The sequence below is a fragment of the Lipophrys pholis genome (genome assembly GCF_963383615.2).
Source record: "Lipophrys pholis genome assembly, chromosome: 1".
In the NCBI taxonomy this organism is placed as follows: Eukaryota; Metazoa; Chordata; class Actinopteri; order Blenniiformes; family Blenniidae; genus Lipophrys; species Lipophrys pholis.
In genome coordinates, this window is record NC_137635.1 from 20,284,379 (window position 1) to 20,299,012 (window position 14,634).

The window sequence follows — 14,634 nt, forward strand, 5'->3', positions numbered from 1 at the left end:
CTTGATGCATGTATGCGAAGATCCTACCCGTCAATCTGTTTCAAAAGGACACAATTTTGTGTGATTATTTTGGGACACCAGATGGATGTTGTTTGTTACGTAAGGATGAAGTCATCAGTTTGCTACTCTTCTACCTTTTTTTTCCTGAAGCAGTACAGTACAGCAGCCGCCTGCCACTCCAATCAACTTAAAATAAACAAAAAAAACAGTATCTAGGACAGCTGTTTGACCCAGATTTGATCAAACTATCCGCAGTTTTCTTACATACAGCAGAACGTTTACCTGTGTAGTTTAATAAGGACACTCTGTGCTCTGATTTAACTGACCAGACATTCTCACTGTGACAGACAACACTGAGGCTGAAAAGCTCTGATGACCATGTAGAGTCCACGTACAATTGGACCATGAAAATGAATTGCAGAGGTATTACTTCAAGGAATTAGCAGCATGTTCAGATGCCTCTTCAATAAAACAAGTACATACAGTATGTCATAAGTTAAGATTTTAACTTACAGGTTTTCTTTCATTACATACATTTATACATGTTTGAAAACTAATATTTTTCTTTGTTTGCCTGTAGTAATATGGCTTGTGTAGGAGGAAAAATCCAACACTCCTTCAGGCAATTTAGCAAAAGTCTGGACCAGCAGTTACGTATTTGTGTGACAATCAGTACTCTTGTTTCCCATCTAGACTGAGTGTGTTGGCCTAAGAAGACATTGTCAGGCGGCTGCTCTTTGGAGAAGTCCATGCTGGCTGCTGACAGGACGAACTCTCCGTCCGGTAAATCTGTGCCCAGGTCTTAAAAAGGCCAAAGCGAGCTGAGAGGATGAAGAAGTCCCGTCGGAAGGTACGAGTGAAGAAGGCGTACAAGAAGGGGTTGGCGCATGAGTTGATGGGGTAGAAAAGGACCAGCAGAAGTTTGGAATCTGAGACGGAGATGAGAGGCAGCTTGAGAGCGGCTGAGATAGCAAAGAAGAAGATTGGAGCCATGCAGATGAAGTCGGTGAAGATGAGCACGGCCATACGCTGGGCCACACGGGTGTCTGCGTGGGCTGGTGCTGACGAGGGCTTTCGATATGTCAGGTAGATGCTCAGGTAGCAGCCGCACATGCAGAAGAAGGCCACCATGTTGAGGAGAAGAAGAGAAACCACATAGACCTGGGAAACCACCGACTCCACGTCCATGGGGAGGCAAATACTCACCTGCATGAACACATATTGAAGAAACCATCAGGTATCAGCAGCCATAGTGAAGTTACCGTATGTCCTAACTTATGCATTTGTTCTTGTAATATTAAAGCTAACGATAAATAGTTAAAGTGTTGATGGACATTGAGATAACAGAGATGGGTATTGTTTGTGCAAATTTTGCAAAATTAGCAACATTTTTAAAAACAAGTCTGCAACATAATTTTTTTCTTGCATATAAAACCTGGCTGTGTTGTTTTTCACAATTAAGACATTATGATAGGTTTGGAGATTTCAGACATACAATGTGTGATTTTGGTCAACTTTTGTCAAATACAACTTTAACTATAGACATTTTTTCAAATCAGTAAATAAAAATAGTCTTGACACATTTTGCAAAGTGACATTAAATTCTTCCAAGTATTTTATTGAATGACCTATAAAGAGTTACATTTCAACATGCCAACCTGTATTACCATTTGCCTCCTGTAAATGTAAAATATCTTTTTGTGTGTTCACCGAATAAATAGTGATCCAGATTCAGGCCCCGTTTACACGACAACATTTCACGTGACAACACCTAATCCTTTAAACAAAAGGAGTGTTTAACGGAGACAACGATGTGGTTAGTCTGCCGGGCCACTGGAGGGCACTGTTTCTTGATTTTGTAATGAAACTACACAGACGATGTGTGCAGAGAACAATACACTATAAACAATACGTCTATGGCTATAAACGTGAAGAAAATGGAGAGCACCCGACATCCGCATGGACTGATGATGCATCGGATGCTATCAGGGGTGAGTCTCAACTATAAAACTACTGATATAGACGATCAAACTAGAATACTGACCATGAGTCGTACCACTACGCGACCGCCATGTTTGTTTACAACTGGATGAGCAGGAGGGAGGGGGAGAGATGCGCACTCTCTGCCGGAGGGAATATAGGCCATGAAAGAATCTTTCCACCTTGGGAGCCGGATTAAAAACTTAGCGGACACAGTGCATCCGCACCCTGGTGCAGTGTAAACAGACCCCCCAAAAGTGAAGAAAGTTTTGCGGATACACTCGTATTCGTTGTCGTGTAAACGGGGCCTCAGAGCAAAACAAATAATGACATATTTAAGTTATTGTGGCTCCATGGCACAGCTGTTCAGTGAAGAACAGACATGCCATGGATGTCGAAGATGTCCTGCAAACTCTACAAGTGCTGTTTGGGATTCCAGCTGTGAGCATTTTTACTTTGTTCTTTTTGTCTGATCTGCTCTCGTCCTACCAATGAAAAAAAAAAAAAAAAAAGCCTAAAAAAGTACAATCCAACATCTAAAAGGCTACTGGGACGATGTATAAAATATAAATAAACCCAGTAAAAAATTGGTTGTATTAGTTATAAAAGAACATCAAACTATATAAGATGGACTTGGTAAATGGACTTCACTTATATAGCGCCTTTTCGCTGAGAACAGCCCCAAAGTGCTTTACAAGCAGTGCAAGGCGCTGTCAGTCCAATGGGAGCAGTTTAGGGTTCAGTATCTTGCCCAAGGACACTTTGGCATGTAGGCAGGCAGAGATGGGAATTGTAACACTTTATATATATATATATATATATATATATATATATATATATATATATATATATATATATATATATATATTTATTAATTTTTTTTCTCTGATATTTTTGTGATTAAACAATCAGTTTAATTCTAAAATGCAAAAAAAAAAAGAAGAAGAGGGAACTCACTTTGCCGTAGCTGCTGACCCCAACTGTGGGCAGAAATGCAGCCAGCAGCGAGAAGATCCAGCCTGCAGTCATGATCATGCACGCATGTCTGAGGCGAAGTTTGCGATCGAGCCGCAGAGCATGTGTGATGGTGTGCCAGCGTTCCACGGTGATCGCTGTTAACGTGAACACCGACAGCTCGCTGGCAAACACCTGCAGAGACGATACTTCACAATCTGAGTGTGCACGTCGCTGAGCGTCGTCACTGTTATCTTTTGTGCGCCGTGCACATGCACATACCGTGAAAAAGCCTGCAGCTTTGCAGCCAAACCCCATCTGCCAGACCATGGCGTGGTTGTAATACCGGCCCCGAGTGAGTACGTCCATTGCTGCTATGACCACCAGGTAGATGCCCATACAGAAGTCAGCGAAAGCCAAGTGGCACATGAGGAAACGAGGTACAGTCAGCTTGGAGCGGCTGCCTAATTACACAAAGTCATAAGGTAGAAGTATAGGTATATTAATGGAAAAACACTCATATTTGGAAATACTTAAAAAAAAATTTTTTTAAAGGTCCCATATTAGACAGTTTTCCCAACAATTTCACCTTTGAATGCCAATGAGCTGTGTCTGTCCCCGCCTACCACATGCACCTTTCGGGGAGAAAAAATGGTGCCAGCTTGTAATTTTATAAGGTAGAGCTCATCTATGTGGGAGGGTCAAAGGGAGTATTCACTACCAGAAAGAGTGGTTATTTCCCCAGGTGATGTCATGAAGGGAAAATCTGCTTTTCACTCACATTCTTTAAAAGCAAGCAAGTGAAGGAAATGATAGACTTTCTTCACTTCTAGGGCCTCATTCACCGGCTATGGCGACACACATTACCGTTAGAAAACAATTATAAAGTGGATTTTGCATGATATGGGACCTTTAATACAGCCAGAAACATGACATAATATGGATTTTTCTTACCTAATAATACAAAGAGAACCACTGCATTGCCCAGCAGTGCCAGAATAGAGATGATCCAGATGAGCACCCGTAAAGGGCAGGGGGACATGATGTCCCCACAGGGGTTGAACTTGTCTGGCGCTGGGCTGCAGGGGAAGGAGGTGGAGTTGGAGCACTCGTGCAATTGGAACACTTCATTTTCCATAGCTTTAGGGTGGGTGCACAAGCTGTTCCACTCTGATCTGGCACAACACAACACATAGAAAGTGCATAAAAGATCTAGAAACAAAATTATTTTCTTTACAACATATCTTGTTTGAGATACAAGCTTTTAAGTTTAGAATACTCAAACCTCATGTTTACAGAATTGCTGTTGTCAATTTTAGTGTATATAGTATAAAATACATACATATCAAGTTATACTGCCATATAAGAAATACAAAAACAAATATACCCCTGCATATGAAATATCTTAATTGCCCGGGGAAGAATGAGCCTTTTGCTTGTTAATTAATTTAACATACTTGCACATCCAATTGCAACTCGCTCCCCCAGTCAATTTTTCTGTGTAAATATTTGCAAATGTTTGCATAAGATTTACTGCATAAGATTTGCTTGTGCGCACAACTAGAATAATGAATGCAATGTAAACGATCCAAACACTGAAATGAGCCAAACAAAAGCTTATATGATATGAAGTAGGAGCTTTAGAGATGCTGAAAGTCCTGATGCTGAGCTGACTTCTTTCAGGATGCGGCATCAACTTTGATTGTGAGGTATGAGAGCAGGGTCAACTCTTTCACAAATCCTAACTGACTGCGTGGAAGAAGGCATATTATTTTGCCCAATCTGAGAAGCGGCACAGACGTACCTGTTCTTGTGCATATTATCGAAGGCGCAGCAGTGTGCCGGGTACGTGAGATTGGCACGGTTCAGTTTGGTAAAGAACTGCAGAGGAGGAAGTTCTTTCAGATGGAAGGCGGATTCTGCGATCAGCATTTCGAGGTCTCCGAGGATGGAGTGCGGCAGAGTGCTGAGGGCGGTATGTGAGATGTCCCTGCAGGAGCAAATGGGATTTAACACTGAGGGAATTGTGTTTGCTATGTACAGTATAAAGGGAATCAGTAAATGAAATAAAACTATTTGTTTTTAGTGGACAAACTGGGATTCAAGATTTAAGTCATGCATGAAAATAAGCCAGCAATATTACTGGATGAAAAACATTTTCTGATTGCCAAGTGATAATTACAGGCGATGAAAACCGCTGATGAAAGCTCAGAAGAAACCATCACGTTTATCTTATTTCACCTCAGAATGGAGAAAAAAAACAAACATGCCTCTTTGGAGAATAAACATTTATATTTTACTCGGCATCTTTAAGTTTTCCCACGCATGTCACTTTATTTTTAGTTTTTCTCTACGTTTTGAGTTTAATAGAAGATGATTAAGAGAGTGAATCATGTTGGCATGCGTTCCTGTTGGATGTAATGCTTACAGTACCACCAACTCACTGGAACCCACAGAGGCGTTGGGATTGATGTGAGTAAGCTGTTGGTTGCCTTTTAGGACCCTAAGAAAAAAACAAAATTTATGGAGAAAGAGGGAAATTAAATATGTGATCTGATATTTTTTCCCTGTATTTTGTCTGTTTGCAATTGTGTTTCTGCCTGTGACTCACAATATGGACATCTTTGTTCCATTGAAGGCGTCATTTGCCACCTCCTTGATGCCATTTCTGGAAAGCCGTCTGCCATTAGAAAGAGAAGCCAAATGAGAGTCATGCGGCTCCAACACACAACATTCCCAACTGCAAACCTATTGGAACTGTGCTAATTTTAGTGTTTGCACCTCTTTTGTTCCCAGTCAGAAAAGCTGAACAAATACATGGGACTTCAGAACAAAATCATAAGTAAATTGTAAATGAGCTCTATCTTATTCTGCCATTTATCCAATGAGACTGTTAAAGCTGCCGTGAATTTGTTGGCTATTAGGTAAAATAAAATTTCACATGTACAGTACACGCCCTGCTTTTCAAAGTCTACCACAGAATAACAGACTGAAGTGGCAAGCTGATACATTAATGCCACAGTTTAAAAGAAACGATTGTTCGTCAGCAGCTCTAAGTACAAAAACAGGAAAAGAGAAAAACAAAACATTAAATCAGCAAGCATGGGTTTGAAAAAAAAAAAATAATAAATCCACCTACTGGTTATTAGATTGGGGTTTTTTTTTCTGAGGAAGTGTAAAAACAAAAAGGAATTTAAAGAAATAGTTTGACAGGCTGTTAGGTGCCAGACAGCTATTTGGCTATGATGAGCAACTTCCGGAAGTTGACTGGTTGCCCAGCAAATGTTGGGCCAAGCAGTCATCCCCCACACACATCTCCTGGTGTTTCCACGTTGTTGAACACACTGAAACACCCAGAAAGACACTAGTTTGGTTGAGTTTAGAAGTGCAGAGAGATGGATTGTGTTTCCTTTAGGTGGAGAATGATGGTTCGTTTCTGACCGTTTCCAGTGCGCATGCAAAAGTGTAGAATAACGTTTTGCCACAGAAACTATTTTAAACTTTTAGATTTACATTACATTTGGGATTCCAATAGTATAGAACAATCTTTTTTTTTTTTTTAAGTTTTATCAGCAGCTTTAAAGTCTTAAGAGGGTTTTTTTTTAACCAAGGCCAGAATGCATTGAATCATTGATCTACTCTTTAAAAATGCAGTATATGTTCTCAGCTTTTAGACAGAAGTAAGTATTTTCGTCTCAAAAGCTTAACTCTTATTTTAATCCTTAAAGTGAATTGCAGGTATCATTTTAGTACAAACATTATGTGCCTCTGCAAATGATTGAAATTGCAGGATGAATTGGCTTAAAATAGAACTACTTAGATAGAAGACACCTTAATTAAATGTGCATTATCGTACTTGAGCAGATGTGCCCAATGAGCCCTCTGCCATTGATCTTACCCGTCACCATTCACCTAGAATAGCAATTGATGACAAACACTTAAAGCTAAATTAGAGTACATTTCAGTCAGAGCATGATTCAGAGCACGGATTTCAGCGGGATTCAGGAAGGCTGAAGGGGGAAAACATGAAAGGCAATACGCAGAGGCAAAAGTGTTAGAAACTCAGAAAAAAAAAAAAGCAGACAAGTAGGAGAAGATACACTTGGTGAAGAGGGCTGAGAGCATTTCGGGGAACATTCTCCAATGCAAATGCAGTGCCCACTTGGATCTGTGTGAGTATGGCGAGCTTCTAAATAATGTGATGAATCCCTTACATTTCCATGATGGTTTGAGTGCTGAGGCCTCTGAAGGCATTGGCGGGGACTTTCTCGATGTGGCTGTTATCCTCCAGATTACTGAAACAGCACAAAGATCAAAAACATCCAATGTACCACAAACACTGGGGAGTTCAATGGCCAAAGAACGTTTTGAGCAAGACAACAGAAGATATATGTGCTTATGCTGCTGAAATATATTTGATCCAGTCTCTGATAAACCCACTTTCTCTGCGAAGCTGATGTCAGATAGTCTGAACATGGATTTTTCAAAGGCGAGGGAAGAGAGGCTGTAGGGAGGCATGATTTGTGTTGCTGATATTCTGTTGTGTAAGGACTACTTTAGCGTGCAGGGTTTGACTGCAGCGTTAGATGTCTGATGGTGTGATTTCTTCAGGGCATATTTAAGTCTGTGTGCACACCATAGCCTATAAATTCGAGTGCGTGTGGGAATAGTGAGTGTGTGGGTGTGTATCTCATTTGTAGCTCAATTTGGATATTGCACTGAGACCTACAGCTGAAAGTTGAGGGCCATAGAGCGGATCTTGGAGAAGGTGGGGAAGCTTTTCAGCCCGGTGTTGGAGATGATCCTGTCATTAAAAAGATTTAATCACCAAATGTCACTACATTCATGCTATAATGCCTGAAAACACACACACACACACACACACACACACACACACACACACACACACACACACACACACACACACACACACACACACACACACACACACACACACAAAATGTAGCACTTGCTGTACATACCAAAATAAAATTTAACAAGGGAAGAGATTCCAGAGTAATGAAGAGAGCTACAATGAAATGTTCCATCGCCTGTAAAATTGTGCTGATAAAAGTAGGTTTCTAGTTTCCATACAATTCATGTATGATCTCTCTTAATGGCACATTTAAGTCACATCATAACATCAGATAATGATGCAGAATTAGGCAGGTATATAGTATCTCAGTTTATCATAACATATAAGCAACAGAGAGTAGATAATCATCAGAAAAGGATTTGTCAGATATTTAACAATAAAAGTGCTGACTGACATCACCAAAGTGAATGCGTACATATCCAAGTACTATTAATGCTAGCAAAATAACTAGTTTTTCTAAGCAGTCTTGAATTAGTACTTTTATTAAATCATGACCTTGAGTTTGTTTCAAACAGAAATGTATGTGTGAGAAATGAATGAAATGCATCTTACTAAGTGAAAAAATGTAGATTTTTGTTGTATAGAAATTATGTATTTATTTGCCCTCAGAAGTAGGCTTGTCATCCACAGCTCATCTCAGACTCACAATCGTTTCATTAAAAGAGAAAAGAGAAAGCTGAACTTTCACTCACAAAATCTGCAGTTTCACAAGGTTGGTGAATGCGTTTGGGTGGATGTAGGTCAGGCGTATTGACTTGGTTATTTCTCTGAAAGAAGCACATTCAGTAATCATGTAATCATTCGTAAAAGTCACTGATCCCGGAATGACAGGGTTGCACCACTGTTATTATCCTGCCAGTTATACTTACATTTCAAGGAGTTCAGGGAGGTTGTAAAAAGCAAAAGGTCCAATACTCTTCAAAGCAACGTGTTGAGATATCACGCTAGGGAGACATGAAGCATAACATTTAAGTAACCAGACCTTCAGTCACAGTTGCTCGCTGATATATTTTGTCTCTGCCACCCCGATGAACATATTACTCAACTATGTCTGTCAGAGTTTCCAGCTCTTGGTGTTCCTTTACAGAGACTAAACACACAGAGGAATGAAATATGGCATATGCTGTAGCTTTTAAAAACCGACTGGGGTGACAACGGACCATGGCAAATGTGTGCAAATGCCTTCAGTAGCTGTACCTTTTGGGCATGTATCACCACTGCCACTCTATCCGCATATTTCCTGTATTTCTACCCTGAACCGTCCCATTAAAGTAGTTCTACAAACAAATAACAATAGTATACTCACATTAAAGTGAGCTGGGAAAGGTTGGCAAAGGCATATGCACCAACTGTCTTCAGCATGCTATTGTCCCAAATGGTTCTAGGAGGGAAATCAGTAATAGGTAACTGATATGAATAGAGGTATGGATATAGTTATTAAAAAAAAACAGGAGTGATTGGTAAAACAAAACAGTACGTTTGTACAATTGTAGCAGTAACAAGGCAACAAAAAACAACAACAAAAACAATATTTGAACAGAAGAAAAGACAAGAGGACCACATTTTAAGTATGATACAGTGTGCTCCAAGACAAAGATATGTACAAAATTATTCATACTCCAGGGCAAATGCTGACTTAAAGTTATTTTCATTCAACCAACAATGTTTTTTTTCTTTACCTGAATTGACACAGGCTTCTCCAAAAAGAATATAAGATGAAGTACAAGCGGCATCATTGTGAAAAAAAAAAAATCCTCAGCTTTTATTAACATTTGAACAAAAAGTGTCATGTCCAAATCTATTCATACCCTTTGTTACTGTTACAGTATATGGGAAGATCCAAAATTCTCTACCATTCCAAACACTCCAGGCTGTTCTAAAGCATCCTAATTATGCTGATTCATTGGGAAAATCTGTTTTAATCAACTCAACAGGTGAAAAACATCTGCCCTCTGCAGTTGGTTTGCAGTTGTTGGCTTCAGTGCAAAGTATTATTAAAAAATTCAAGACGTTCGGCACTCTGGAAAATCTCAGAGGACGTGGTAGGAAGCCAAAAGTGACACCTGTGCTGGTCAGGATGATAGTGAGAGATGTAAAAAAGAATCCAAGGATCACTATCAAGGCCATCCTGGTGAATCTGGGATCTGCTGGTGGCAATGTCAGTCCAATAGACGCTTCTCGGTTTCACGGACACAGATCAAGGAGGACGCCACTTCCCCAGATTAGAAACACACAAACCAGCCAATGAACCAAGTAAATGGCACAATGAAAAAAGAGCAATACATCTGGATTCTCAACAACATCAGGCAGTCAGAGAAACTTGGGCACCAGTGGACAAATCAGGAGGACAACGAACCAAAACACTCACTAAGAGTGGTGAAGAAATGGTTAGCAGACAGAAAAATCAACATCTTGCACTAGCCCAGCCAGACTCCGGACTGGAATCCAATTGAGAATCTGTGGAGGGAGCTAAATATCAGGATGATGTCATAGAGACCCTAAATCACTAAAGATCAATGGGTAAAAATACCAGTGGGGACATGCAAAAAGCTGGTCAGCAATTATAGGACAGCCTTCATTAGCTTTTCTATTGATTACTGAGACGGGTGTGGATACTTTGGACATGCAAATTTTTGTTCAAATGTAAATAAAAGCTGAGAAACACTTTTTTCCACGGTAATGCCTCTTGTACATCATCCTAATATCTTCTGGGAGGTGCCTGTGCCAATTCCAATCATAGTAACTGAGGTGTCCAAAACCATAAATCAATATATTCATTTCATATTTTATCCTAAACCTTAACTTCCATGGAGAATTAGGCACCAAATGGGACTGGTCCATAGGACTGTTGGCTCCTTTATACATGTGGTATGGGAATGCCCTGCCATTCTAGATTTTTGGAAAAAGGTGGTTTTTACCTTTGTAAGTCTAATTGGAATGGCACTCCCGATTGATCCTGTGGTACATCTCCTAAATCATGATTCTTGTCTTTCTCTCACGGAGGTGGCACAACACCCCCCCCCCCCCAAAAAAAAAAAACTGTCTGTCAGGCCTAACTGCAGCCAGGAAGATTGTAGTCCAGCGCTGGAAACCACCCCCGCATGATATCTCAGACTCATTACCTCAGGAGCTTTTAGGACATCTCTTACATAGAATTATCAGCAAAGATTGATAAAGTAGGGCAAGCAACTATATCAATGAGGACAAATATGATATCTGTCTTCAAAGACCTTTTGTCAAAGGAAAGCTGTGAGTTGTTTTTGGCAGTGGATAGGACTTGGGGGACATTTAAAAAAAAAAAAAAAGAATAATTAATAATCATAGTTGACTGCTCATTTATCACAAGTACAGTACAAGTTTACAACTCAAATACAATCTCATGAAGACTCAAGTGTAGAAACTTGTTTTCAATATTTTATATTTAATACAACTCTACATCAAAGTTTAAAATTCTGCATAATCACTCCCCCCCCCCCCCCCCCCCCCCCCACCCCCTCACCTCCATATCCAGAGTGTAACTCCTCTTTTCACTCTTATCCACATCCGAGAATAAACATGAGCGACAGACACACACACTTACATGTTCCTGAGTTTCTTGAAGCTGGTGAAGGCTCCCAAGGGTATCTCTCTGATCTGTGTCTGGTTAACTTGCCTGTTGGTGCAGAAACAGCCGTTTGCTTGAGCTCTTGGCTCCGCACTGACCACTGGGACGTACAGAGATGAAAATCATTTGTTGAAAATGTGGTTATATTGGGGCAAGCGGGTGGGATAAAACTGTATTTATGTTCTGAATAATGATGGGTCTGAATTTGCTGCTAATGCTCAATAGAGACTTAACTGTCAAACAAGATGCAACATTTTTCTGCTTCTGCTGTTTTTAAGAGTTCTAGATTTTTCCATCAGGAAATTTTGGATCACATGTTAAGAGTCCAGTTACTCCCGCATACTTGTAAATATCCTCACTGTTCCGGAGCCTTGACCTTCAAGCTGAACAGAACAGATGAGCACTCACATTGCCACCGAGGAATTCAGTGCATGTCTCTGGCGAATAGTCACTAGTACGTGCCACAAGGTACATGCTTATGTCTAATGTGTGACTGATTTATTTATCCAAGCTCTGATGTGATGATATATTGTCAAACTCCCTTTTTTGCCCACTTAGGTGTGGGTTTGCTCCAGGTGGGCCTGAATCGTTCACCACTCCTCCCGTTTCTTTTGGAGACCTTGAGATCTCCTGAAAGCGTTCTGACGGCTCAGAGGAAAAACAGGTCAGTGTTTTCGTCGAGTGGCCCTCACACTCGGCACTGTGGGGATGTGTCAAGGTCACCGACACTACTTGCACCACCTTTAATCAATGTTTGGGGGTGAGAGCAACACCCTGAAACTTTTGAAAGATGCAATACCACATAGCTCTCGCTCAGAGTTCCAATGCTAAATATTGCTACCGCAGGACATTCCTCAGAATAAAACAACTCATCCCAAGGATATAGAATATAACATAGCTCATCCCGAGGATACACAATTTGCCGTATCAAAATGTTTGAACATTAACCTCCTCATCTCAGCACATCAATTCCGCTGTAACGTTTGACAACATGAATTTTAGGAAACTTTCCTTCAATGAGGATGCCATCAATAAAAAACATGGTAAATCTTAGCAGTGTGTTGTTGCGTATTACTTTCATGGTTGTGTAACGGCTTCACTAACTTTGGGCATTGATTGCTTTAAGGTTATTTTTGCACAGTGGCATGACTGCTCAGACAACACGATGCATAGCACTCCCACCAGTTTCACGCTGTACCCTGATAGCAGCACCGCGCAAAGTAGCAACGTGTTGCAGTGAAGGATAGACATTGACATAGATATTGTGGGCTCAGAAGCACAACAAAACATAGAACCTATTTATTTGTCCACATGAATCAACCCCAGGGGACATTTTTAACCTGTGGCTACTCAGTAGCTGAGTGTAGGAGGATGTGCTGTACGACTGCAGCATGCTGAGGGTGAGCAGCCAGACATACTTTGCATCCATTTCCTGAGTTAATGAAGGTTTAACAAAACCGGCGTTGGCAAATTCAGCACATTTCATCCAAGAGAACATGAATGAGGATTAGACGGGAAAGTCTCCATGATTATGAACGCTCATGGATTTTGTAAACATTGGACATCCTCTGGCCCTTTAGGGGCGAATGGGAGGCACTATTTTTAGATTTACTCTCTGTAATACTGACCGATGAAGCGTGCAGTTGAGTCGAGGGACCCCTATCAGTTTTACACATCAAAGTCACTGTATTTGTGGCTCGTGAGGAGCGTGAAAGACATTATAAGGTCTGTTAGAACAAGAGGGGAAGAAGTTTGATCAAGATGAGTTATGATGCTTTACATTATTGTGAAAATTTGCTTCTACCGGGTCCACTGCTTAAATGCTGACCACTTTTGCAATGTCTGTCTCTTGTAAGACCTAAATTAGTAAAAATATAATATTAAATTATTAGATGAATAAAAGTGGAGCAGTCCAACAACAAGAGAAATAAAAATAGAAACATGCTGCGTCAGGGTAAAAATAGATTTATTGTTTGGGGCTGTTTGGGGAAGAGGAGAGGAATAAAGATTACAATAATCATGGCAATGCTGCTGAGAACAATTGGATGTTAGGCTGGACCAAAATAGTAGAGATAGAGATTAATTGATTGATAAGCAGCCTTCACACTGTGAAAATACTCTGCATCGGTGTCCCAGGAATGTGTTTGAGAAAGTAGAGCCGGAAGATCTAAAATTTTACAACAGTATTCGCATGTTTGTGTGTGAGTGTGTGTGTGTGTGTGTGGGTACTCACAAAGTCTGGATGTCACTGCAGATGTTGGAGGGCATCTCTGTGACCCCAAGTCCCATCTTGTAAATGCATAGGGATGGTTTGGTGGTCTCAAGTCCGGGTTTGATGTCCATTTCAGAGCTGGGCACCGAGGCCGCTGCCATCTTTATCATCACAATCATCAGCATGAGCAGTAGCATTACCAACATCATTTCGGCCTGTCTGGGTCCACAGTGTTGAATGTTCACTTTTCAAACCTCCTTGTCTTCTCTTCGTTTGTATTTTCTCTCTGAGATTTTTGCCTTACACAGGTGTCCCACCAGCGCCCACACTCTCATAAAACTCTTCTCCCGTCTGAGAGAGAAGCAAAATGAGGTGTTGTGAAGTTTTTTTCAGCCATGCAGGAGTGAGTTTTGGGGGCGTGTGAAACACTGCATGGGTGTTCGAGGATGTAGGAGGTCTCTGCTGGATGGTGACTGTCTGTGTATCTGTGTGCGTTCTTTCTCCCATACTGGTGGGGAACAACCCACGCCAACCCACGAGGATTTACATTTGTATTGAAGACAAGTTTGGGGGTAAAGCTTTGACTAGGACTAGTCTCAGCTGAGGTTAGGAGGTTTTCAAAGTGTGGAACGATGAGCGACTCCCCACCAGAATTTCAGCCACATTGTGCTACCTCCCATTAACAGTAGCATATACTGTAGTTTGCTGCAGTTGTTAGAGTGTTAAGGCATTTTTCACAATTGTAGTGAATCTCCATTACTCTGACAGGGAATTCTGTAATTAGCAGTTTGTTTTTAATATGAAATTAGTCATAGTTTTACCTTTTTCGTTTTTGCGAAGATTCTCTCAGAATTGAATCACAAAATTCCTTCTGTGAAAAGTAATCAACATGACTCCCAGATGTTTTGTGCTGCAGTGCCCCCCTCCGAAGCTGTGTGAGGGAGCTTTGGTCACACAAATGTGTAAATAAATTTAAATTTAACCTTCCAATTACCTGAAATAGCGAAA

At 40.7% G+C, this 14,634-nt stretch overlaps 1 protein-coding gene across 1 annotated transcript; it reads right to left on the bottom strand.

Annotated features, from left to right (window-relative positions):
• Positions 1-722: 722 nt before the first annotated feature.
• fshr (follicle stimulating hormone receptor) lies at positions 723-13,787 on the bottom strand (the record flags this gene model as incomplete). The annotated part of the gene is given in 11 exon segments (XM_080484594.1): positions 723-767; positions 769-1,206; positions 2,938-3,129; positions 3,217-3,398; positions 3,889-4,109; positions 4,739-4,924; positions 5,363-5,437; positions 5,546-5,614; positions 7,149-7,229; positions 7,664-7,738; positions 13,648-13,787. Coding segments are annotated over 11 exon segments (1,704 nt in total).
• Positions 13,788-14,634: the final 847 nt, after the last annotated feature.